The sequence below is a fragment of the Excalfactoria chinensis genome, chromosome 3, assembly GCF_039878825.1.
Source record: "Excalfactoria chinensis isolate bCotChi1 chromosome 3, bCotChi1.hap2, whole genome shotgun sequence".
Taxonomy (NCBI): Eukaryota; Metazoa; Chordata; class Aves; order Galliformes; family Phasianidae; genus Excalfactoria; species Excalfactoria chinensis.
Genome location: NC_092827.1, coordinates 79,363,737 through 79,385,348, shown reverse-complemented (window position 1 = coordinate 79,385,348; position 21,612 = coordinate 79,363,737). Strand labels below are relative to the sequence as shown.

The following is a 21,612-nucleotide window of genomic DNA, read 5'->3' as shown; positions in this document are numbered from 1 at the left end:
CAAACAGCTGCCCTGTGATAACACCCAGGTCCCTCACTCGCACAACAAGATCCAGGCATTACGGGGTGGGGGGAGTCGAGCCTGTTTCCAAATGAGGGGGAATTCCCCACATGGAGTGGAGATCTAAATAAAAGAAGATGAGGGTGTTGGGAAAAACACAACTTTTGCGTTATTGTGGTAGAATTCAGCCTCCCCAAGCCAGAAGACTGGTGGAAAATGGTTTGCTCAGCTGTGTAATTTATCCTTCAAAACAAAATCATGGCACCTGGTGTGGACATTCCAGCACCTGTGAGCTAATGATGACAAAAAATAGTTGCAACCAGTTGGTGCTGGGAAGAAATCAGGTAGGAGGCCTAGTCTTGCAAATAGCATTTGCACACAAGCAACATTAACCCCTTTGGAAGGTCACTGCCAGCTACCAAGAGCTTAGGGAGCACTTCAGGGTAGCAGGAGGCGGGCAAGGATGCATCCTTCTGCTTGTCATTTTGAGGAGGGAGCAGGGAATGCTGCCAGAGGAGCCGGTTTGACAGACCTTGAGACTGGCCTGTATGCACCAGTGTAATGGCAAATCCCTTGGTGAGGCAGGAATCGCTACAGGCATTGCCCTTCAAGAAATTTTGTGTGCAGTAGGAGATCAAATGGGGACTCCCCTACGCCTGAGGCTCTGTAGAGGCTGATATTAAAAGATGGGTCCTTCAGCAAATATCCTTATAATTGCCACCTCCTCACCCCCCAAAATAACTACATTTCCTTTGGCCCCACCAGGACAAGTAAATTTGGAAGAAGCCTCCCAAAGGCTCTTCCTCACCCTCTGCATCATCCTCAGCACCATGGGGCACCCCAAAGCTTTCTCCAGCTCTATAGCCTATGCTGTCCTACAACAACTTCATGTCAGCTTTCCTTCAACATGGATTCCTGACCGCTGAGCTCACTTCACGCAGGCATGTGCACGTATTCTCCATTCTGGTGACTGATACCTTCAGCAATCCCCATGACTTCACAAGTATTTCCATATACAAGCCACATAACTTGCACCGACATCTCTCATCACCTTCCCCTATGGCACTGTGAGAACACAGCGTGAAAAAAGAGAGAGGACAGGGACCAGCAGGAAGCCAAAGCAGACATTACTCCTAAGGAAACTCATGAGTAACGAGCAGCTTGGCCTGACGCCATGTTGGCTAACAATGACTCACCCAACATCTCCTCCCCACCAGAGTATTTTTACTTGAATATGACATCCTAACCTGTGGTGTCTGGGTTTCCTCCACTCCAGACTGCAGCTTTTCCCAGGTGAGCAAGGCAATCCTGTATTAACCTCCTTCTCTCTGCCAGTGAAGCCGTCATGGTGTCCACCCCACCCCAAGCTATCGGAGCAGAAGCTTTGAGTCTTTCTGGCTGAAGCAGTAGATTAAAAAATAATATAATAAGGTCACCTCAGCATGCATTTTCTAGCTCTATCCCTTTCTTTTTTAAGCAAAGAAGAAAGGATTAATGCATTATTTGCCTTTTAGCCCAGGTGGTCTGCTCTGCTAGCCTCTGCCCCATTTACCATTGTTGCTTGCTAACAGCTGTCTAGATTGCAGCTGCTCTAATGAAAGAAGCACTGAAATGTACTACAGCCGGGCACCTGGCAATGCTGTACCCATTTGTTCATATCGAAGGAACATGCGAGCTTTTAATTGTTCATGGCAAAGGGAGCTTTTTAATGACTTCAATTAACAGAGAGAGAACTCCAGTTAGCTCTTGCTATACAAAAGTGTCCACAATGTCATTAAAACAAGATTTACAAGTGTCATAACTCTCAGCAGCATAGTCAACAATACAGCCAATCATTACAACTGAGCACCAAAGGAGAAGGGGGGGAACCATCACACTGAGTAACAGGAAGGAAAGAATGGAGAATGGGGGAGGGAGTGCAGAGGAAAAAAAGAAAAGTCATTTTTCTTTTCAGTCTAAATTGATTTTATTCTACAAAATGCTACTCGGTTAAAATTGTAATAGCAAAATCATTTTTAATATGTTCTTTCTTCCATAGCAGCAAGCTTTCTCTAACAAGCTTTTTGTTTTAGTGCAAATACTGTAGGCCTGTATTACAGTAAAGTAACAAGAGCAGAGAAGAGACAACGCCAGAGAGAACACCTCAGAGATGAGATTCTCCAGGACTGCAAGAACGATACCAAGATCACAACGAACAAAGAAGGGTCCCAATTCAGTATTCACCTTTAAGAACCTCCTTGGCAGAAACTATTCCACTGCAGACAAAGAAGAAAAAAAGAAAAAAAAGAAAAGAAAAAGAAAAAGAAAAACCATGAGCTAAAACTTTCAAGGAAAAAAAAAAAAAGATGATGGTGCCCCCAAACCTTCAATAAACCTCACGGTCACTTATTAATTGCTGAGGCTCAATTCCATCTCTGACACGCACTGTGCAGCAGCAAAATGCTACTGATGCGTTACATTTCCACAGGGAAGTGGAACCAGAATCAGGCCCTTTTTATGTCTGAAGATCTCAAAGTAGACTTCAGTGACACTAGTAACCTATCGCTCTAATAAAGATGCACTATCCCTTACTGATGTTACTTTGAACTACACAGTATATCAAGATATATACAACATTTTATCCTCTCACTGAGCAAAAACAACTGGATACTTATTTTCTACACATTTTAATATGGTTTTAATATCAAGTAACCACAAACAAGAAAGTGGAATAACCCTTTAATCATACAGGATAGGAGGGGAACAATTAAGTAAAACAGGATGGAACTTTATTATTATCTTGTATTCTGAGGTTTCTCCTCATCTCCACCTACTGTTCACAGAGGAATGATAATGCATCTTTAGAAACATCTTTTTTTTTTCTTTTTTACATTTTATACAGACAGCAAAACCCAGAATCGTTTATTTAAAGAAAAAAAAAAAAAGCCTGAAAAAAAGAAGAAAATTGGCATATTTTTAATGCTTTCTTTATTATATCCAAGTCTTGAACAAGGAAAAAAAAAAAAAAAAAAAGATGTAAACATGATAAATAAATAAGAAATAAAATGTAGATTGTTCCCCCCACCTCTTAAAATGTTTGACTTGGCCTTCCTAATGCAAATGAACTTCTAAGTGTCATAGCAGTAAGATTTCTTACATTTCAGAAGTCTTCCTTGGAATGAGAAAAAAATATATATAATAATAATAAATCAACAACAACAACAACAAAAAAAGCAGAAAAGCAACAACCAGACACCAGGAATGCAAGTTGGGAGGATGTTAAATTAATGGCGGGCAGATCTGCTGGAGCAGGCACAGAACGGCTGCCTGCCAATAAATAATAAGATACCAGGGAGGAGAGGGGTGTCTTAGGTTTGTTTTTGTTTTCTTTTCATTTAGGATAAAGGCCAGGTGGATCCTACATACAGTAAGCAGCAAAATTAAAGGTTCGGATGAACTAAATAGATCATTTAAATAATAATTATAAAAAAACACAACAGAGAGCTACTGTCCCCAGCAGGTTGGTCCCAAATACCATCACACCACAAGCAGTTTGAGACTAACCCCATCTCCACACCTAAGAGAAAGGAATGGGTGAAGGCAGTGCCACAACCAGGGAGGGAGGAAGGAAGAACGAGGGCAAAACTGGAATGCTGAGCATCGCCTAGAAGCTGAATGTCTCCTTCAAGCAGCTGCTACTGCCACTCCCAGTTGGGCACTGATTAATTTCAGGTGCTGCTGGATGCTTCACTGGGCCAGTCACTAGGGGGTCAGTTCAATACCAGCTGAAATTCCCAAGGCCTTTTCCTATCAAATTCAACAACAACTGCTCAGAAACTGACCCAACATCCCCAGTACGTGCAGAAGAACATGGAGACACTGTACATTTAGGAATCACTGGGGAAGGTACTCAAGGCAAATACCACTTGTGGAGCAAGGAAGACACTCTATTCCCAAAAGCACACCAGTAAACCTGTAAGGAATTATGCAGGGTCAGACCAAAACAGCAGGGGACTTCAAGCTGTACCTGTCTGCCAGCAACTAAACAAAGGCAATGCTGATCCACAAATACAAAAGGCAGAAAACCGGCAGTCCCAACACAGACATCCTCTAAGAGGTCTGAGGGAGAGAACAGGCAGGCACAAGGTATTCAGGGCTCTTTCTCTTTTCTTCTTTCTCTTTTCTGGGCAGTTTCAAATCGTTCCTCACCAACATCATAGGACAGTAAAGGGGACGTTCCTGTCCTACCTCTGAGAAGATCAATGACAGGTCAATGTGCAGTGGGCAAGGGCCAGCTGCAGCTCCTTCCGGCAACAATTCAGTGAGCAAAAAGCTAAGGTAGGAATCACTGACTTCCTTGGGATACATGCCTCTCCCATGGGGATGGGGAGCAGGCACGGATGAGCGGCGAGTCCTTGACAGGAACCTTCCTGTCTAGCATGAGAACTGTCAGTTTAAGGAAAAACAAATAAACAAGTTTTGATGCTCATGTGAGGGGAGAAGAATTCCTTTATCAACTTCACTTATTGAAAGAGCTCGATTTGAAACTTCTAGCACTAGCATAACAATGGAAATGTTTAAGCAATAAAGGAAAAACATGCATTACTGAATCAGTTTTACAAAGGAAAAAGATCACTTGTCTTTCTATTGCTGGCAGCTCTTGCAAATACCACGGTTTAAAATAATAATAATAATAATTTAAAAAACAAAAAAGAGCCAAATAGTGTCCCTTTGAAATGATTAAAAGAATAGACAGTGACCAGAGTTTGAGGGAATCCAGACCACCTGAGGAAAGGTCTGGCTGCACAAGACTGGGCCCTATTAATTCCCAGTGGAGTTGGCAGGAGCTGCAGCAGTTCAGCATCTCACAGCACTGACCCCGTCATTACATTTTGTATTTCTCCAGGTCCAGCCTGACCAAGAAATTCCCAAGTTTCAGCCAATTTAAAGATAATAATAATGAAGAAAATCTCACAATAAATAGCTGCCACCACAGCTTCAACAGCCTGGACTGAAGAGCTATCCCCTAAGCAGCTTAGCTGGCAAGCTGAGCTATCCTCATGTGCACAAGGTCATGGTTCATCAGTGCCTTGACACCTAGAGGAACTGAGCTTGGCTCCAAGCAGGAAAAGTTTCACACATTGCTGCTCACAGCAGTGAACTTACTTCAGCACTTGTGCCCTCTCTGAGCACTCAGTGCTAGAAGCCAAGCCCACACACTGGAGAATACAGGGACTCAATGCTGGCAGAAGAGTCCTCTGATTTACTCTGATTTGACTTACTTACAGTCAACCCCAGCAAAACCAGATCAACTACACTGCAAATGCAAAGAAGCAACAGAGGCCGGAGACTAAGGTGCAAAAAATGGTAACTGATTTTCCTCCAATGTCAACCTGTCAGTCACACTTCAGCTACACCACTGCTGCCTGGTCAGGAGCACCTCAAGGCCTGTGCCATGCTGGAGGCTGGACTCCTGCCTTCCTCCAGCCTCAGAAACTGAGAAGCTCTGAGTAAACTCCAGCAGCAAGTATCAACTGTGCGGAAGCATGCTGTTGTGTTTCCCAACAAGAAAAGGGCACAAGATCCCTTCACCCTTCTAATCTCTACCAGTCTCCACAGTAGTATGTTCTGCAGATATTACCAAGGATAGGGGACAATTTAACTAACAGGAAGAGATCAGCATCTGAGTCAGGGGCCCTGATGGGAAGGAAGATGAAATACTACCTAGAGAACAGGCAGCCCAGAAGAACTAAACAAGTCCAGCAGCAGATCTGGTATTATCAAACTGCAGCTAAAATCCTGCCAAAGACACTAAGTGCCAACTCAGCAGCTTTCCTGGTGGCACTTCGGCCCTGAGATGCTAACTTGGCTTCTGAGGAGCCCAACGGGATAAATATATCTACTTGTTAAGAAAAAAAAAAAAAAAGAAAAAAGTCATCCATGTGAGCCTTCTGTTCTCTCCATTCACCGTGTCTGTGTCACAGGTAATGAGCTCTGCCCTTGCCACTGAGCCCTTGGGCTCCTCTTGGTCCCTCCTCACCAGCTCCCAGGCATCCCTTTCCCAACTAGGCAATTGTGCATGTTTCCCACAGCCCATCCCAAGAAAGATCCTAACAAACCTTTAGAGTTCAGAACAACTGGATGAAATGTCATAGGATCGACAACACTGGAAATTATAGGCAGAGAGAGAGAGGGGCAAAGAAGTTGTAAGGTAACTAACCAGAAAGATCTAAGCACAGAGCATAACTGATCAGATCAATTCACAAAGGAAAGGGATGGCTAGCAACTGTCTGCAGCTCGCCTTCAGTCCTGGCCAGCAGTGCTCTCCAAGTCCACTATGGTGCCGAGATGAGGTTTCCACCGGCAGACCCTACAGAGGAGAAACTGCCCTCTCCAATCAGTCCTGGTGCATCAGTCCCACCCTTGCCGTTTCCTGCCTCCAGAGAGCTGGCGTTGGCCCTCACTCTCTTTCCTGGAGCTGCAGCATTTCCCCATTCTTGTTCTTGCTGCCCTTGTGCTTGAACGATCCTGTGCCTGTCTCTAATCCCATGGAGGGGTCTCCCCATGGAGCTGGGCAGGGGATGTAACACACTGGCAATGGGGGGCCTCAGGGGATTACAATGCCAGCAAGGTGGGAGAGTTCAAGGAATCCGAGGACTGGTCTCCACTGCTGCTGCTCCTCCGGTGAGCTTTGGAGCAGGACTCAGACGGGGAGAGAGGAGACTCCTGATCCAAGACGTTGGGGTAGGTGAACACCAAGTTGGAGGAACCAGGAGTGATGGCTGGTGTTGAGGTCACCACGATGGGAGTGTTGAGTGCCTCCTCCCCATAATAACCTCCAGCAATGCTGATGGGCTTAATGACAGACCTCTGAGCTTTGTCAAGGACCAAGGAGGAAGATGGGATCTCTTCCTCCACCGGCTCCTGCTTCACCACCACTGCTCCGCTCGCTCCAGTCCGAACGCTCTGGAGGCTGCTGGTTGGTGGGCTCCGACGTTCCTCGGGGCTGATTTTACACACAGGGCTGTGAGCAACCAGCATGAACTCTAGTTTTTCCTTCTCCTTCTGGAGCTCAGCAATCTCTTTTTGAAGGACTGACTTTTCCTCCTCCAGCACCTCAGTTTCCTGCAGACAAAAAGGAAATAAGTAAGTATCTGAGGTTCTAGCACTGCTCCTGACCTAAAACATGGCCATCAAGTCCAGCTCCCAGCTGGCGTGGGCAGATACACCCCGGCCTCTTCATGAGCCGAGCAAGCACCAGGTGTATGCTAGTTCAGTGTTATGCACTTCCTGTGTTTACCTAGAGGCTATTTCCAAACTTCACCAGTCTGAGGGAAATAAATGGTCATCTCGTGAGCCCACCTTTCTTATATCATGGACAGTTACTACAACTCTTGGGGAAATACAGCCCTTGCTATCTACATGAGAGACACCTTAGCAGGGAGGACTCAGATCCTCTACCATTGGGTTTTGTGTTAAGTTTAAATCATGTTCTTTTCATTTCCTAGATGTAGATAGTATAAAGCTATCTCTCATCTGTTTTCGTTTCCTTTCTGTATCTCATACCCTAGATGAGGCCTTGCCTGTGACTTGTGCAAAAGATTAACAATTTTATCTCCACTGGATTATCCCTTGATGCATCCCAGGATTACTCCATTTACCTTTCCCATGATCACATAACACTGATGGCTCATAGTCAATCTGTGAGCAATTAGTATTTTCCTGTGTGAGGAGCTTGCAGAAGTACTCACCCTCAGTTTGTCAGGATATGACCTCCCAGTTTGTACTCCTCTCACTTAATATTAGTTTAGTCATGAGAATCCTTAAATTCTTCCTATAAACTGTCCAGCTTCCCCTGCACTGAGAATACCTCCCAGATTTGAGTCAGCAGCACATTTCACCGATGTGCTTTCACAGCAGGGAGATGCATGTTGGTCAGCAGGCTCTACGAGAAAAGACTTCCTAGGATGTTTTGGGCAGCCAGTGAAAAGAAATTAGGCTGCTGAGCCCTCACCACTGCTGACACAGGAGCAATGCCACTGGGCAGCCCTGGAGGGAGAAGGCAGCATGCATTTACAGCATCTGCCCCAGATAGGTTGGTAGAGAGAGAGCAACACCCTGCAAGCTGGTCCAAAGGGCAGGCAGCAAGGAGGGAGAAATGCATGCAGAGCACGTACCGCCTGGAGTTTCTCTGTTAGCTCTCGGCGCCTGTTACGACATTTAGCAGCTGCCAGCTTGTTCCTCTCTCTCCGGATCCTTCGCTTCTCTTCTTCCTCGGGCGACAGCTATGGGCAAGTGCCAAGAAAACCCACAATCAGATCTGAGCAAGGCATTCCTTGAAGTTTGTGAGGATTTAACCGCAGCGCAAAGAAAAGAAGGCCTGATCCAGCAGGATGCTCAGCACTCCCCCTCTCCACTGATGTCAGCAGAAGATGAAAGCGCCCAGTATCTCTGCGAGCACCAGGTCTTAGCAGAAGGGTGAGGAGAAGGCAGAGTGGGGAGCAGCGGGGGGAGATTGTGTAAGAGGACAGTGAATCTGCAACAAGGCCCAACAGATAAAAGATGCTCTGATTGTTTCACAACTTGGGTGGTACATTAAGCAAAACCAGAGTGTGATGTTGTAAGCGCCTTTCTTGAAAGAAAATATCTGCTGCTTCCCACACAAAAATAGTTGTTAACTTGAAGGTCGGGGATGGGGTGGGGGGAGAGAGGGAGATCAGCAGAGCTCTCATGATGTCTGTGAAGCAACAATTATTTATACCTCCCCAAAATCTGACCTCAGATTTTCAAGCACTTGGTGCGATAACAGACTGCTTTTCACATCAGCAGGCAAGGCTCCAGTGATACCAAGGGCTTCCTGAGGCCAGCTGACATCCCCACTGATGTAAGTCAAGAGCAATTCCATAGAAACCCATAGAGTTACACTCTTGCGACACCAGAGGAAGCGAGCAGGAGCCCACAGGATCTGGTGAGGTCAGGCCTGGCTTTGGGGATTTGAGATGAGCTCTTATAAACCCCAGCAGTGGCAACCAGAGCACCCACGCCACGTCCTGCTCTGCCTAGGTCTGACCTTACACTGGCATCACCATGACTGAGCCCAGAACCAAGATGAGCGCTCTGCAGGGTGCTTGTTGGCAAGGGATAGGAAAAGAAACAAAAAAAGCAAAAAAAAAAGAAAACCCTCTTCTCATAGAAGCTTTCAGTTTTAGTATTTTCAGAGATGTTAAAACTGCAAACGAGATTGTCTTCCTGCTGCCTTTTAGCGTTAGTTTTATTCTAACCTCATTCTGGTTTGTTTTGGTCTAGTTCATTTCCCTAATTTTGATCTCCACACTTTCAGGGAGTTTACTTTAGCCGCTGGGCATTCCCCTCTCTCTGTTCTGCTTTTTGCAGGCTCCTCTGCACAGTGGCAACAATTTCACCAGCAGGCAGCGCACCTCTGGGCACACGCTAAGGGACAGAGATGCTTCTAGTGCTAGCTGGGACTCTGGGATGAGGACTTTGGGCCTGAGGGCTCCTCTACCAGCAGGTAACAATGCCCTGTCCTGGGACAGGGGCACCTCCCCGTGTGGGTTTTGGTACCCTCAGCCCCATAAGGAGCCCCAGCAGGCACACCCAGCATGGCGCTGCCCGCTCCATTTGTGGCCTGTAGATATGCAGGATGAAGTGTATTTGTGCAATTGTATCCATAAGGCAAAGCATTAGACATGCACACAAACTCTGGGATGACTCCAGGCCTGTGTATGTAGTTTTCAGGAACATAGATCTCACTGAAAAACACTGGGACCAAAATGAGTCTTCTCAGGGCCTTCAGTCATTTGCAAGTTATCTATCTCAGATGGGTTTTGTTTGTTTGTTTGTTTTAAATCTCATAGATGGGGCTGAAGAGGTGAATGTGAGCCTGCTCTACATTACAATGGGTCTCAAATGGCATACTCTGTAAGCTGCACTGAATTTGTTTACAAGAAGTTTGCTTTGGCACTCCCGGTGTCCCCACTGCACTCACAAACTATAGCTGTTGCTTGTCCAAACCCCATGCACACAGTCACCGGCAGAACTATCTATCGAGACAGGCTCCTTTCCTACATTACACAACATCTTCCAAAAAGGCAAGCACCAGCAGTGGAAACCTGAGCCAAACAGTCACTGCACACAGTCCAGGTCCTGCCATAGCACGTGTCTAATCAAAGGGACTTGGATCTGAATGACCCATAGCGAATGGCCTGCAAACAAGCCACAGGCCAGGAACTGCTTGGCAGGCATCCTTCTGCAAATAACTCTGAACAACAAATAAACCAGAGAATATGGTGATCTCTTCACGGCCAATTTGTGAACACAGAGGCAGCATTTGTCAAACAAATTAGTCGCTGCTAATTATTCCCCTGGTTCTCATGAGCTTCCCCCAGCATTGGACACCAGCCCTGTATGCTGGGATGTTAGGTGGCTGGGCCTGGCTGAAGGGACAGCACCTATCCTGCCCAGCACACACAGGTCTGCAGTGAGTCCTTCAGACCCTATTGGGTCCTTTAGAGGTTCACGCTATAGAAGATAACTGAAGTGTGAATCCAAACAGATAATGCGGAAATAATAGCAGGGCTGCTGCATCTTATTAGGAACAGGCCTCACACAGCAGCGTGCTCATACACTGAGGGCGCACAGCGCATCCTGTTACATTTCTCTGTGGCAACCCACAGAACTGCTGCTTGAGAGCAATTTGCGGAGTTTCAGATATTTCAGACTGGCCTGACAAAGGCACGGGCAGAAGTGGGACCAGCTACCCCACCCCACTATGCGAATGCGACCAGGATGGCAGCACCTGGAGGATACCCATCTTGTTGCTGTGAAAAGGACAGGGTGAGGTGGGTGTAGATCACAGCATCCCAAAGGTTCTTTGTGACACTGGATGTGTTCTGGGGAGCTGTTCCTCCCTGCATGACACTGGCTGGCACTTGTGGTATCACCCAGAGTGAGACTGGAGCAGCGCAGGTGGTCACAGATCAACAGAAAACACCAGTGGATGTAACCTAGGTATCAGTTTTAAGAATTACCTATGTAAAGCTCTGGTTGCTCAGGGGTTTCCTTCTGCCTGGAGCAGCAGAGACACTCAGACCGAAACCCACAGCTCAACTTGAGAGTTTCACCTGCTCCTGAAACCCAGCTGCAACACAACCTGGTGTGACAAGGCCTGTGATGGAGATCGGCTGAATCGTGTCACACACTGAGGAAGCAGCAAGAAAACCACAGTCCAGCTCACACTGTGCATCATCCTGAGAAACACCAGAGCACGTACAGAGCATGGGGCAGACCTCTGCTGTCCCCGTGGGGCTGGGTGACAGTGTGAGAGGGCAGCAGGGGGACTCCCTTTGCATAGGGGAATTTGTACACATGCCATTGATTGCCTTGTATCCGCCTCCCCACGCAGTTACCTGCTCATCCCTTCGTCTCCGTCCCACTGTGGTGCCGATGGTTTTGATGACACCTGGTCGCTGAAGGGCTGTGTGTCCGGCCACAGAGGACAGTGGTGGCAGCGGGTGGCTGTAGGGGTGCGAGCGAGAGTACGGGCTGGACATGGAGGTGATGACGGTGGGCTGCACCATCCACTGCAGGTCTTGGCTGGTTGTGATGGCGTTGATCGTGGGGATAAAAGCACTGCCTGATCCTGGCATATCTACTCGAAATTTCTAGAAGGAAAGGTGGGGGAGAGAAGAGAGGGAGAGAGAAGAAATCGTCAGTGAAAGCAGGACATGACATATCCTCAGAAGCTAGCCAAGACCCCAGGAGGGGTCCCAGCAAGGACCAGAGCACTGCCTGAAGCAAACACAGCACTGCAGGCCCTGGCCCCTGCTGCATCCCGGTCTGCCCTGCGCCAAGCATTTGGCTTTGTAAGCTTCCTCTCGCAGCAGCCACGGCCTCACCTAGCCCTGTCCTTGTTCACTACCTCCTCAGCATCCCCACTGCTCATTCCAGCACAGGGCAAAAGGGGAATTAAGGGAGTTTTTAGAAAAACACTTCTCTGTCAGTCCAAAGAAAAGGAAGAGAAACTTGGGCTCTGAAGTGCCATTACTAAACAGAACAAAGCCACCTACCAAAGGATTCCCCCAGAATCCTGGCTTGGTCTGCATGAAGCTGTGTACGGCAAAAGCAGCAGCTCACCTCTTGCTCAGAGGTTCTGTACTTGCCGCACACAGTGTGAGAAGCCCGGTCCCGGGATGGTTACGTGCAGGGATATGTATTTTAATAGCAGCCTATAAAATAGTTCTTAGGTTTGAGATCGGACAAGTTCCCTGCAGCTCTCTGCACTGTCTAGACAAAACAAGGCAGCAGTAAAAACCAAGGCAGTAGGTAATGATCTCCCAAATACGCGTACACCTTGTTTCAGACAGAGGTAAATCCATCTGGATAATATGCTGGCACTAAACTGCCAGGAAAACAATTGCTTGTCCCCGGAGGGGGAAGCAGGGGAGGAGGAATGCTTTTGTCTATGAAGAGCTCCCATCAGGAGACTTTCAATGGTGAGACCGGGCCTTACAAACAGGCACGCCTTGCTCCAGCTGCCTCCACACCCACTGCAGAGGGTCGAGGCTCCTCGGACCCGCAGCTCGCAGCATTTAAATGGTCGTGCGAAAAACACCCGCTCTAAGGTCAGCACAGCAGCCTCCTAGGGACACGAGAGCCCTTGCATCAGCCTGACCTCAGCCCAGGTAAGTGTCCTAGATAAGGGACAGCACTTCACAGGTTTCCTTTTCAGGGTGTGCCTAGTCAAGCACCGTGCCCAAATGCTTTGTTAAAGCAAGGCTACCGCAAATAGTGTTCCACGTTCTGATAGCAACAGCACTTTGGGCTAGTTTTATCCAGAAGACACCCAGCTGCCAAAGCCTGCAGACCAGAAGATCCAGTTTGAACGCAGATAAACGCATTTACAGCTTTGGATAGCCCTAAATCTAACAAGAAAGGACAAGAGAAGGCAGGAGTGCATTTACTGAAGGGAGTGGGGGAACAATGCTGACGGGATGGCACAGAGACTTGGCAGAAGCCCCACCAGAACCTCTGAAGCTCACCTGCAGCTGGAGCCCAATGCAACCTCAGTGCACAACACACATCAACAAATGCCATCCTCATGAGCACTGGCAATGGAGGCCCAGAGCTGAGCACTGTAAACACCTCAAAAGAATTTACTGGTGAAAATCCCCTTCATTATACTCTGCCCAGTGTAAGCTGTGACCACACCACCCACAAGAGGATGGCTCAGTGACTCCACAACCATCACATCGATATGAAAAGATCTGAACTTCACAGCAGGGACAAAGTGCAAGACAAACCACAGGTGCAGACATCAAGAAATGCAAGTTCTGCTGCCAGTTCCACGAGTGCCTTCCACTGTGACCTTTGCCCACTTGTGCCACCACCAGCCTTTCCTGCACCCAAACAGAGAAAAAAAAAGCATCCTGCCTTCTTTATATGGATGCTAGAAGCTATAGGTGCACAACCTATTGAGATTTGTTGGTGCTTTGCTATGCAAAGACAGCATTTGTGTTCCAGAGGAAAGGACCTTTGTGATGGTGCAACACCACTGTAGCCTCCACCCACTGACCTGCTACAAACTCCTATCAGAGCCCAGGAGAGTCAGACCCATCACCAGATCAGCCATGTAAGATACGAACATCTGACACAAGTCAGCCCCAAGTTACTAGTCAAGTGGTTGTCACCATCTGAATGCTGTAGAAGCCACTGGCAAACACCCCTTTATTTCACCCGGAGGGTTTCTGTACCCCTAGCATAGGCTTCCTGGACAGCAAAGAAAGGTGCTCGGCTCAACCACATTTCTTCTACTCGCTTTCATGCCAGAGCACAAGGCCACACTGACTGCAGCCTGTCTGTGCCATGCCCCATTGCTGCTACCAGTTTCCTTTTTCATCCCTCCAAGTACCTTAAGAATTCCCTCACACCCGCATCCTGCACTCTCCAGAGGTGGTATTTTCCCCAGATACCTAAGCAGGGGGGCAGACTGCTGAGCCTTCACATAAGGGCACCAGGGCTGCTGCTGGATTTTCCCTATGCCGCATTTCCCACACAGCCAGGCCTTGCCCACACGGCCAAGCCTTCCCACCAGGACACTTCACCACAACCATGCCCCATGTGCCCGCCCCACCTCCCACCTCCTCACACGCTGCTCCTGCTCCCAGGTGCACCCCTCCACCAGCCCTCAGCTCTCCTTATCTACAGGGACAGGTTGGGTGACAGCCAAACTGCGGGGCCGCACGCACAGCACGCACTCTGCTGCTGCTGCTCTCCACCCGACCCAAGCAACACGCGGACACAGGTAGCATTACACAAGCAGAACAAGGAGCGAGGAGGAGGCCTGTTGTTAGGAGTGCAAAGAGCTGAGCCCAGCCCTGGCTCTGCCTCATCAGAGCTGGCCCCGAGGAGGCCCTGGCCCTGCTGGGAGTGACATGCTGCAGGGCTTGCCCGGCTCAGAAACAGAGGAAGGAAAACACGTACCAAAATACCTCCCCAAAAATCCACCTAGAGGGTCTTAACTAACAGTCAGTTATTCAATACAGAGCATAGGGCCAAACCCTCTAACAATTAAAAGGCCCCACCGGTGGTCCCACGCTGAACACCTCCTTGAAGGACTGGACACAGCGCTGGGATATCAGGGGGAGCTGCCCAGTCTGAGAGCACACAAATTATTCCCATGAGGGGCTGTGCGTACCACATGGCAAGGCAGCGATGGGGAATAGAGCACGGCACGCAACTTGAAAGGAAAAATGTTCCAGTGCTGCGCTGTATGGGAAAAATAATTAAAAAGCATCAAAGTTTTGGCTCAGAGACACAGTTTCCACTCAAGCATGTGACTGGTGCGTCTTCCCTTGCTTTGGGAAGGGGGAAAAAAAAAAAAAAAGAAAAGAAAAAAGAAAAAAAAGCTGAAGAAAAAATTTCTGCAATGCATATTTTCTGTGGCGATAAAGCCCTGCAGATCTGCCCAGCCCGGAATCAGCAGAACAGCCCCATTCCTGGGGGAAGGCAGCACTCGCATGTGATCCTAATCTACAACATCTGCAGGGACCGAGGGAAAGACGCCTCGAGATATCGCCTGCATTCTGCGAGTAAACCCTAATGCTCCTGCCAAGTCCCGAGCTGAGCCCGCGTCCATCACCTCAGGGACCGGGCTGCGCCGCGGCACGCACGCGAGGACGGGCACAGCCAGAGCACAAGAGGGAAAAGGAGAGTAACAGTGAGCAACCCTTCGGTCAGCACGAACTCCGGGCACAGCCGGAGCAACCCTGGCTCCGCGAGCGAGGGGCACGTGCCGGAGGAGGGAGCGCAGGGGCCGCATCGGGCCGCTGTCAGGCGGAGCGCCGGATCGCGCTCCCGGACACGGAGGTGTGCGCGCTCGGCGCGGCCCGCAGAGGGCACCCGCGAGATGCGTTCGGAGGCGGCTGGGAACCGCAGCGTCATTTCTGGTAAAACTTCTTTAATGGGAGGAATGTCACGGGCTGGTACGGCTGGCAAAGTTTAAGACCGGACTTTTTCGTTTTGGGTTTTTTTTTCTTTTTTTCCTTCCCCCCCCCCTCCCCTTCCTGACGATCCTACGGTTTCTCGATGGGAGGCGGCGAGGCGCACCCGCCGCCAGCCCGTTCGCACAGACCCACCCGAGAAAGAATAATACCGGGAGAAAAGGGGGAGCGCAACTCTGAAAAAGCCAAAGAGTGGGGAGAGGCGGGCCGATGTAAACAAGTTATGAAATAACTTCGGTTTGTATAACTGCCCCGGTTGTGTAACGCCTTCCACCGAGGTGGTGGATTGGGGCTATATGGGCGAAGAACCTATTTTTGAATGTTTTCTTGAGAAAATGGGAAGACGGGCAAAGGAACGTCGCGCCCTTTGGGCCCGGCTTCGAGGAAGCCGCTCCCGTCCCCGCCGTCCCACTCACCGCCCGAGCCCCGCACCCGACCGGAGCGGCCCCGAAGGAAGCGCGCAGCCCCGCACCGCCCGGAGCCGGAGCGTGACGCTGGGGCAGCGGAGCAGGAAAAGAGAACGCCCGGGAGCCGCGGGGATAAGAGTCGGAACGCGCGTGTGCTCCGTAGGGGAGACGGCCCGGAGCGCCGCGGGACCGCTCGGAGAACCGCCCGGCAGGGGAAGGGGGAAGGACGGGGAACCGCCGCGCTGCCGAGGGGCGCTGCCCCGCCGGGAGCTCCGAGCGCGGTCCCAGCCGTGCACACGCGGGTCCCAACCGCCGGGATGCGATCGCTCGGCTCCGGCCGCGCTCCGCCCGCGGAGTCGAGTTCGCGGCGCCCACCCCGCCCGAACGAGACGGGGCAGATGCGTCCCTACCTGCTGGGCAGCGCCGGCGGAGTAGGGCTCGGGGTGTCCCGGGGAGCCGCTGCTGCCTCTGGAGGAGGTGTCGAAGCTCCCGGGGTAGTCCTGGTACATGGTCCGAGGCCGGCCCGGGGGAGCCGCGTCCCCGCCTTCCCGCGCCGCGGCCGCCGCTCCCTCGCCGTCTCCCCGCCCCTCGCTCCGTGCCGACCTCTCGGGCTCTGCCTCGCGCCTCCCGCAGCACGGAGAGTCCGCAGCGGGAGAAGAAGAAGGGGGGAAAAAAAAGAAAAAAAAGAAAAAAACAAGGAAAAGCGGAAAGCCGACGAAAAACTCCGGCTTGCAGCGGGCGGCGGAGCGCTGCCGGGCGCCGAGCGGGGCTCAGACGGGCGCAGCCCCGTGCGCTGCGTCCTCTCTCTCTCCGCGCCGCCCGAACTCGCCCCGCCGGCGGCGCGGCCCCGGCCCTGGGGCTGCGGGCGGAGCGGCTCCCGCCCCCGAACGCCCCTCGCTAAAAGCGGCGCTCCCGCGCGCGGTGACTCAGAGCCGCGGCCGCCGCTCCAGCGCGGTGCCCGCCGTGACTCAGGGCACTGGCAGCGCCCGGCCCCACGCGCCGTTTATCCGGCCCCGCGCCGCCGCCGCCGCCGCACCATGTGCACCCGCACACGTCAAACCCGCGGCGCTGCCGCTCCGCCCCCCCCCGCCCCGGCCCGGAACCGCCCACCTGTCCCCGCGGGTGGGGACGGGGCGGCGGGCGGCGCTCCCCGCGCTCCGCCCCGGCTCCGAGCGGCCGCCGGCGGCCCGAGCGGCCCGCGTTCTTCCCTCGCTCGCCCCCGGCTCTCGCCCGCCGGCCGCCGGCAGGTTCCCGTTAACGTCTCGCCCCCCCCCGCCCAGCCGGAGCCTCTTGGTGCCGTCCACTGTCGCACGTTGCCAAAAATGGGCATTTGCGTCGCACTACGCCAGCGCGGGTTTCCTTGCCGCGGATGACGCGCCGCGAGAGGGATTCCCTGCTCCGCGCCGCCGCGATTTAAAGGGGCAGCGCGCCCTCCAACGCCGCGGCCCCACCGGCACCGGGCGCTCGGCAACCCGCGAGTTCCGCCGTCGCCGTGCAGCATCCCCTACGAATGTATAATATGAATGCCGTTGTGCAACGGCTCTCCCGGCACCCGACGGAACAAGCGAGGGCTTGTCCCCCGCCCAGCCCGTCCCTGCCCCAACCCCGGGCAAACGGAGAGCGGCCGCGGGGCCCCCCGTGAGAGAGACGGAGGGAACGCGTGAGCTCCCCCGTTACCCCCCCGCAAGCTCCGGGACGGGAGGTGGAGGCTGTCGCCGTGCGGCACTCCTCAGATGCCCCGTTGTAAACGCGTCCCATAGTGACCTCCCGCCCGGCTCCCGGCGTTCTGGGGAGCAGGGGGTGACCTGGGGCGCCTGACCCACGTGCAAAAGCGGCTGGAGTTCCGTGGAAGCAATGCAGCGTACGACACCAACAGCACCGAGCACAGCAAAACATCCTGAGCGCTCCTGACGCCAGGCAGCACTGAGAGTCCCGAGGATGCTCTCGCCCAGGATGTTATTCCATCTTTCCACCACAACCCGCGCTTTTTCCGTCGCCTTCTTCCCCTCGCTGCTATGTATGGAACTGCGGAGAGCGGAGCTGTTCCGCCTGTGGTCTGAGGGGATGACCAGGAGGTGGCTGCTCTGGACAAGGGCTGTCCCTGTCAGGCATCTCCACGCTAGAGTTGTTGGCACCACTGTTTACCCACGCACCTTCCCCCTGCCCAGGAGTCGATCCAGACAAAACACTCTTGTTGCCTCTTCCTTTCCCTCAACTCCTCGGCCCAGCAGCTGCTGCACTCACTGAAGGCACTGGCTCTGTGCTGCCTGCATCCTGCCTTCAGCCTCCTTCCATCCTATGTCCTGCCTGCATCTTGCATCCTGCCTCCATCCCACAAGCCTGCCTGTATCGTGCCTGCATCCTACATTCCTGCCTGCATCCTCTCCGTGTCCTGCATTCCTGCCTGCATCCTGCATCCCACCTGCATCCTGCCTGCATCCCACATCCCCGCTTGCATCCCCACCTGCATCCTGCTTGCACCCCTGCCTGCATCCTGAATCCCCAGCTGCATCCTGCTTGCATCCTGCATCCCTGCCTGCATCTTACACCCCTGCCTGTATCCTTGCCTGCATTTTATACCGCTGCCTGCATCCCCACCTGCGTTCCTTCCTGCATCCTTACTTGCATCCATATCTGCATCGCTACATATATCCCCACCTGCTTGGTTGCTGCAAACCCACCCTACAGCTCAGCCCACTTTCCAAGCAGGTTTAATAACACACACTAAAATACCAGAGGATTCGCAGCAGGAGATGTTGTTTGTGGATGCAAGTTGGTTTGAAGAGAAACATTAGCTGGTAACCTGCATGGGCAGGCCCAGGCTTTGGCAGACACCTGCTGCTTAGCCTGGAGGAGCACTGGGAGGATGCCCAGGGACCACCTTTCCCTGCTCCTCTGCCAGCAAGGGAGAGCCCTGCCACCATACAGATGTGGGTCTGGGGTGGCTGTGTCCAACCCGGCCTGGCTGAGTTACATGCAGCTCTGGGGGTGCTGGGGCTCTGCCAAGCCCCCCAGGGAGCGAGGGCTCCAGCTCTCTGCTGAGCGCCGTCTGCTAGATGGTGCTGTGCTGGCAGTTTGCAAAGCTGTCTATTATCAGCACGTTAATAACCTTTCACAATGTTTAATTACTTGGAAAGGTAATCGGTCCTGTGGTAGCTGTTTGAAAGGCATGCCCATTTCACTTGCTCTTGGCAAAGACTTCTGGTTTTTGTCTTTCATTCTTGCAATAAATATGTTACAACCGATCCTGCTTCAAAAGGCTGTACTTATTTGTAAAACAAAGAGGAAGATTGCTCCGTGGCTTTCTGGGTATCAGCTTGGCAGTGGGGTGGTGTGCCACAGATCTCTGCTGCTGACATCACCATGTGTATGGATTAAGGAGACTGGTACCCATGCTGTGTTTCTCACCTAAGGTGCCCAGTTTGACCCACATAGCCAGGTCTCCAGGGGCAAGCTCCCTACCAGCAAGAGTGATGAGGTCCAAGTGAAGAAGTGTCCCTTGCTGCTGCCTGCACAGGAATAAATAGCTGAGGGCTCCTCCATACCTAGCCCAGACCCACGGAAGCGCCCCCACTCCATCACTGGCACTGGTGCAGGTTGGGAAAAGCAACAACCACGATGCTGGGGATGCGAGAAGGGAGGACGTGGCAGCTGCAGAAAAGAGACATGCAGATGGCCTGGGTGCCAAAAAGTGACACCGGGCTCTCCAAAGGACAAACACACTAGGACCCCAGAGGAGTGGCTGGTCTCTCTTCTGCCACATAAGGACACTGCCACTCATGACAGGAGTGGGCTCATGACCCCCGCAGGCCTGCAGAGCCTTGCTGCCAACCTCGTGTGCAGACGGGTAGGTGCACTGCCCTGCAGGCTCACCCTGCCACTCAGCACCTCCATGGCCCGCCGCTGTGGAAACTGTTATGAATGGGTTTTCTAAATCAGTCCTTTTCCACTGGTGAGTGGTGTCCTATGAGCCAACGTGTTCCACCTCAGACAGCGCGGTACTCGCTTTTGGGAGAAAAGCATGAAATGGTATCAAAACAAAACATTATTCACGATGGCAGCAAAAGCCTCTGGCAATCTTCCTTCCTTTCTTCATAAGCACAAGCACGTCAAAAAGCAAACGAAAAGCCCCCAGCAGCTGTCAGAGGACCAGGCTCTCAGCCTGCAGTTTTCCCCACGTGTGGGCATATTCAGAAATCCGGTCTGAGTCTTGCTTGTGTTTCCTTGGAAGTCTTGACAGGTTTGTTTTCTTCTTTTTATTTTATTTTTTAAGAATAATAATAATAATAATAATAATAAAGCTTTTAACAGCCCCGGGGCAGAAGGCTCTCACTTGCTAAATCACAAGGTTTGCCACATTGAAATGTAGGGACGTGCCCACAAATGAGAACTGGCTGTCTTAGCTTTTGTTCTTGAATGTTTGCCAGAACCCTTAAAACAACACGAGTAGGTTCGGCCACCTAACATCCCTGCGTGCTGGGGAGCTGAGGAGCACACACTTCCACACTGTGGGCACCACTGGTGACTTGGCTGGCCCTGCTGCAAAAGAGTCTGGTGGCCATGGCTCCAGAATGTGCAGAAGGGCCCTGGTGCCAGCCACGGCAATCCTGCCAGCTCCAACAGGTCCTGCTGTACTGAAAGGTGCTTTCAAACCCTCTGTGGAGCATGGGCAGAAGTGGGCTTTGCTTCCAATGCCAGGAGATGGCGGTCAGTGCTGGGATGCCCAAAAGACATTCCACCTGGCCTTTAGACCTGAAGGACGGTCACTGCGCTTCTCTACCAGGAGGGTAGTGAGAAGAATGGGATTTGCAATCGTTCTCATTTTTCCCCCAGCTTGCTTAAAGAATGGTTGTCAGAAGGCAGAGTGAGGGTCCGAAACTCATAGAGCTGAAGGGAGAATTAGGAAGATGCTTCCGCAACAGTTCCATAAAGCAGCCATAGGTGCTGCCTCAGCACAGACCTGCCTGAGAGCATGAGGCCTAACCCAGTACTCCCCGTGCCATTCCCGGGCTGTATATCCTTATTTAATTTGGACAGCACACCTCAGTCCTCAACTGCAGATATATTTAGCCTTCTATTTCAGTCATAGACTTGGAGAGAGACCAGATGCACACCTCAGACCTTGCCTATAGTCATTCCTTGGCCACCTCGCTCTTCTGCTAATGTTTATTTAAACAGATGAAGGGTGGAGCATGACCTAGCATGGGCTTGAGAAGCCCTGCCAATGTCTGTCCCTACACCAGGCTCTGGCTGGCCACCTGACTGCCAGTTTGAGGAGGCCTGGAGCAGCCCCACGTCCAGGCCATGGCTTCTCCTCAAGGCTGTCATTTCCATCCTGCTGGCTCTGGCCCTTCCCTCCCATGCCCATTGAGGGGTCAGACCCTGCACCTCAAAGGGATTTGGTGTTCCCACAAGATGCATTGCACACCCACACTAGGTGCAGACTCAACAGCAAGACTCCCTCAGTCTTTACTTGCAGCTCATAGTGCCAGCTTTCCCTTTGGCTTTCCTCCATCGGTCTCTGAGCAGCCTGGAAGCTCAGTGTTATATTTCCCTTGGGTTTTCAATGCCATATAGGTCTCTCCCAGCAAAGCTCTGCTTCCACGGCACCCAGACCATTTCTGACCACATCCTTCCGAACTTCCTCCCTCTCCTGGCAACTGAAAGTCTCTGTCTACCTGCTGTACCCTTCCCTGGGAGCATATCCC

At 51.7% G+C, this 21,612-nt stretch overlaps 1 protein-coding gene across 1 annotated transcript; it reads right to left on the bottom strand.

Annotated features, from left to right (window-relative positions):
* Positions 1-1,691: 1,691 nt before the first annotated feature.
* FOSL2 (FOS like 2, AP-1 transcription factor subunit) lies at positions 1,692-16,907 on the bottom strand. Its single transcript, XM_072333178.1, has 4 exons — positions 16,315-16,907; positions 11,406-11,660; positions 8,157-8,264; positions 1,692-7,104 (listed from the first exon to the last, which is right to left on the bottom strand). The coding sequence occupies exons 1-4, from the start codon at positions 16,411-16,413 to the stop codon at positions 6,595-6,597; spliced, it is 972 nt and encodes a 323-aa protein (XP_072189279.1). The 5' UTR covers positions 16,414-16,907; the 3' UTR covers positions 1,692-6,594.
* Positions 16,908-21,612: the final 4,705 nt, after the last annotated feature.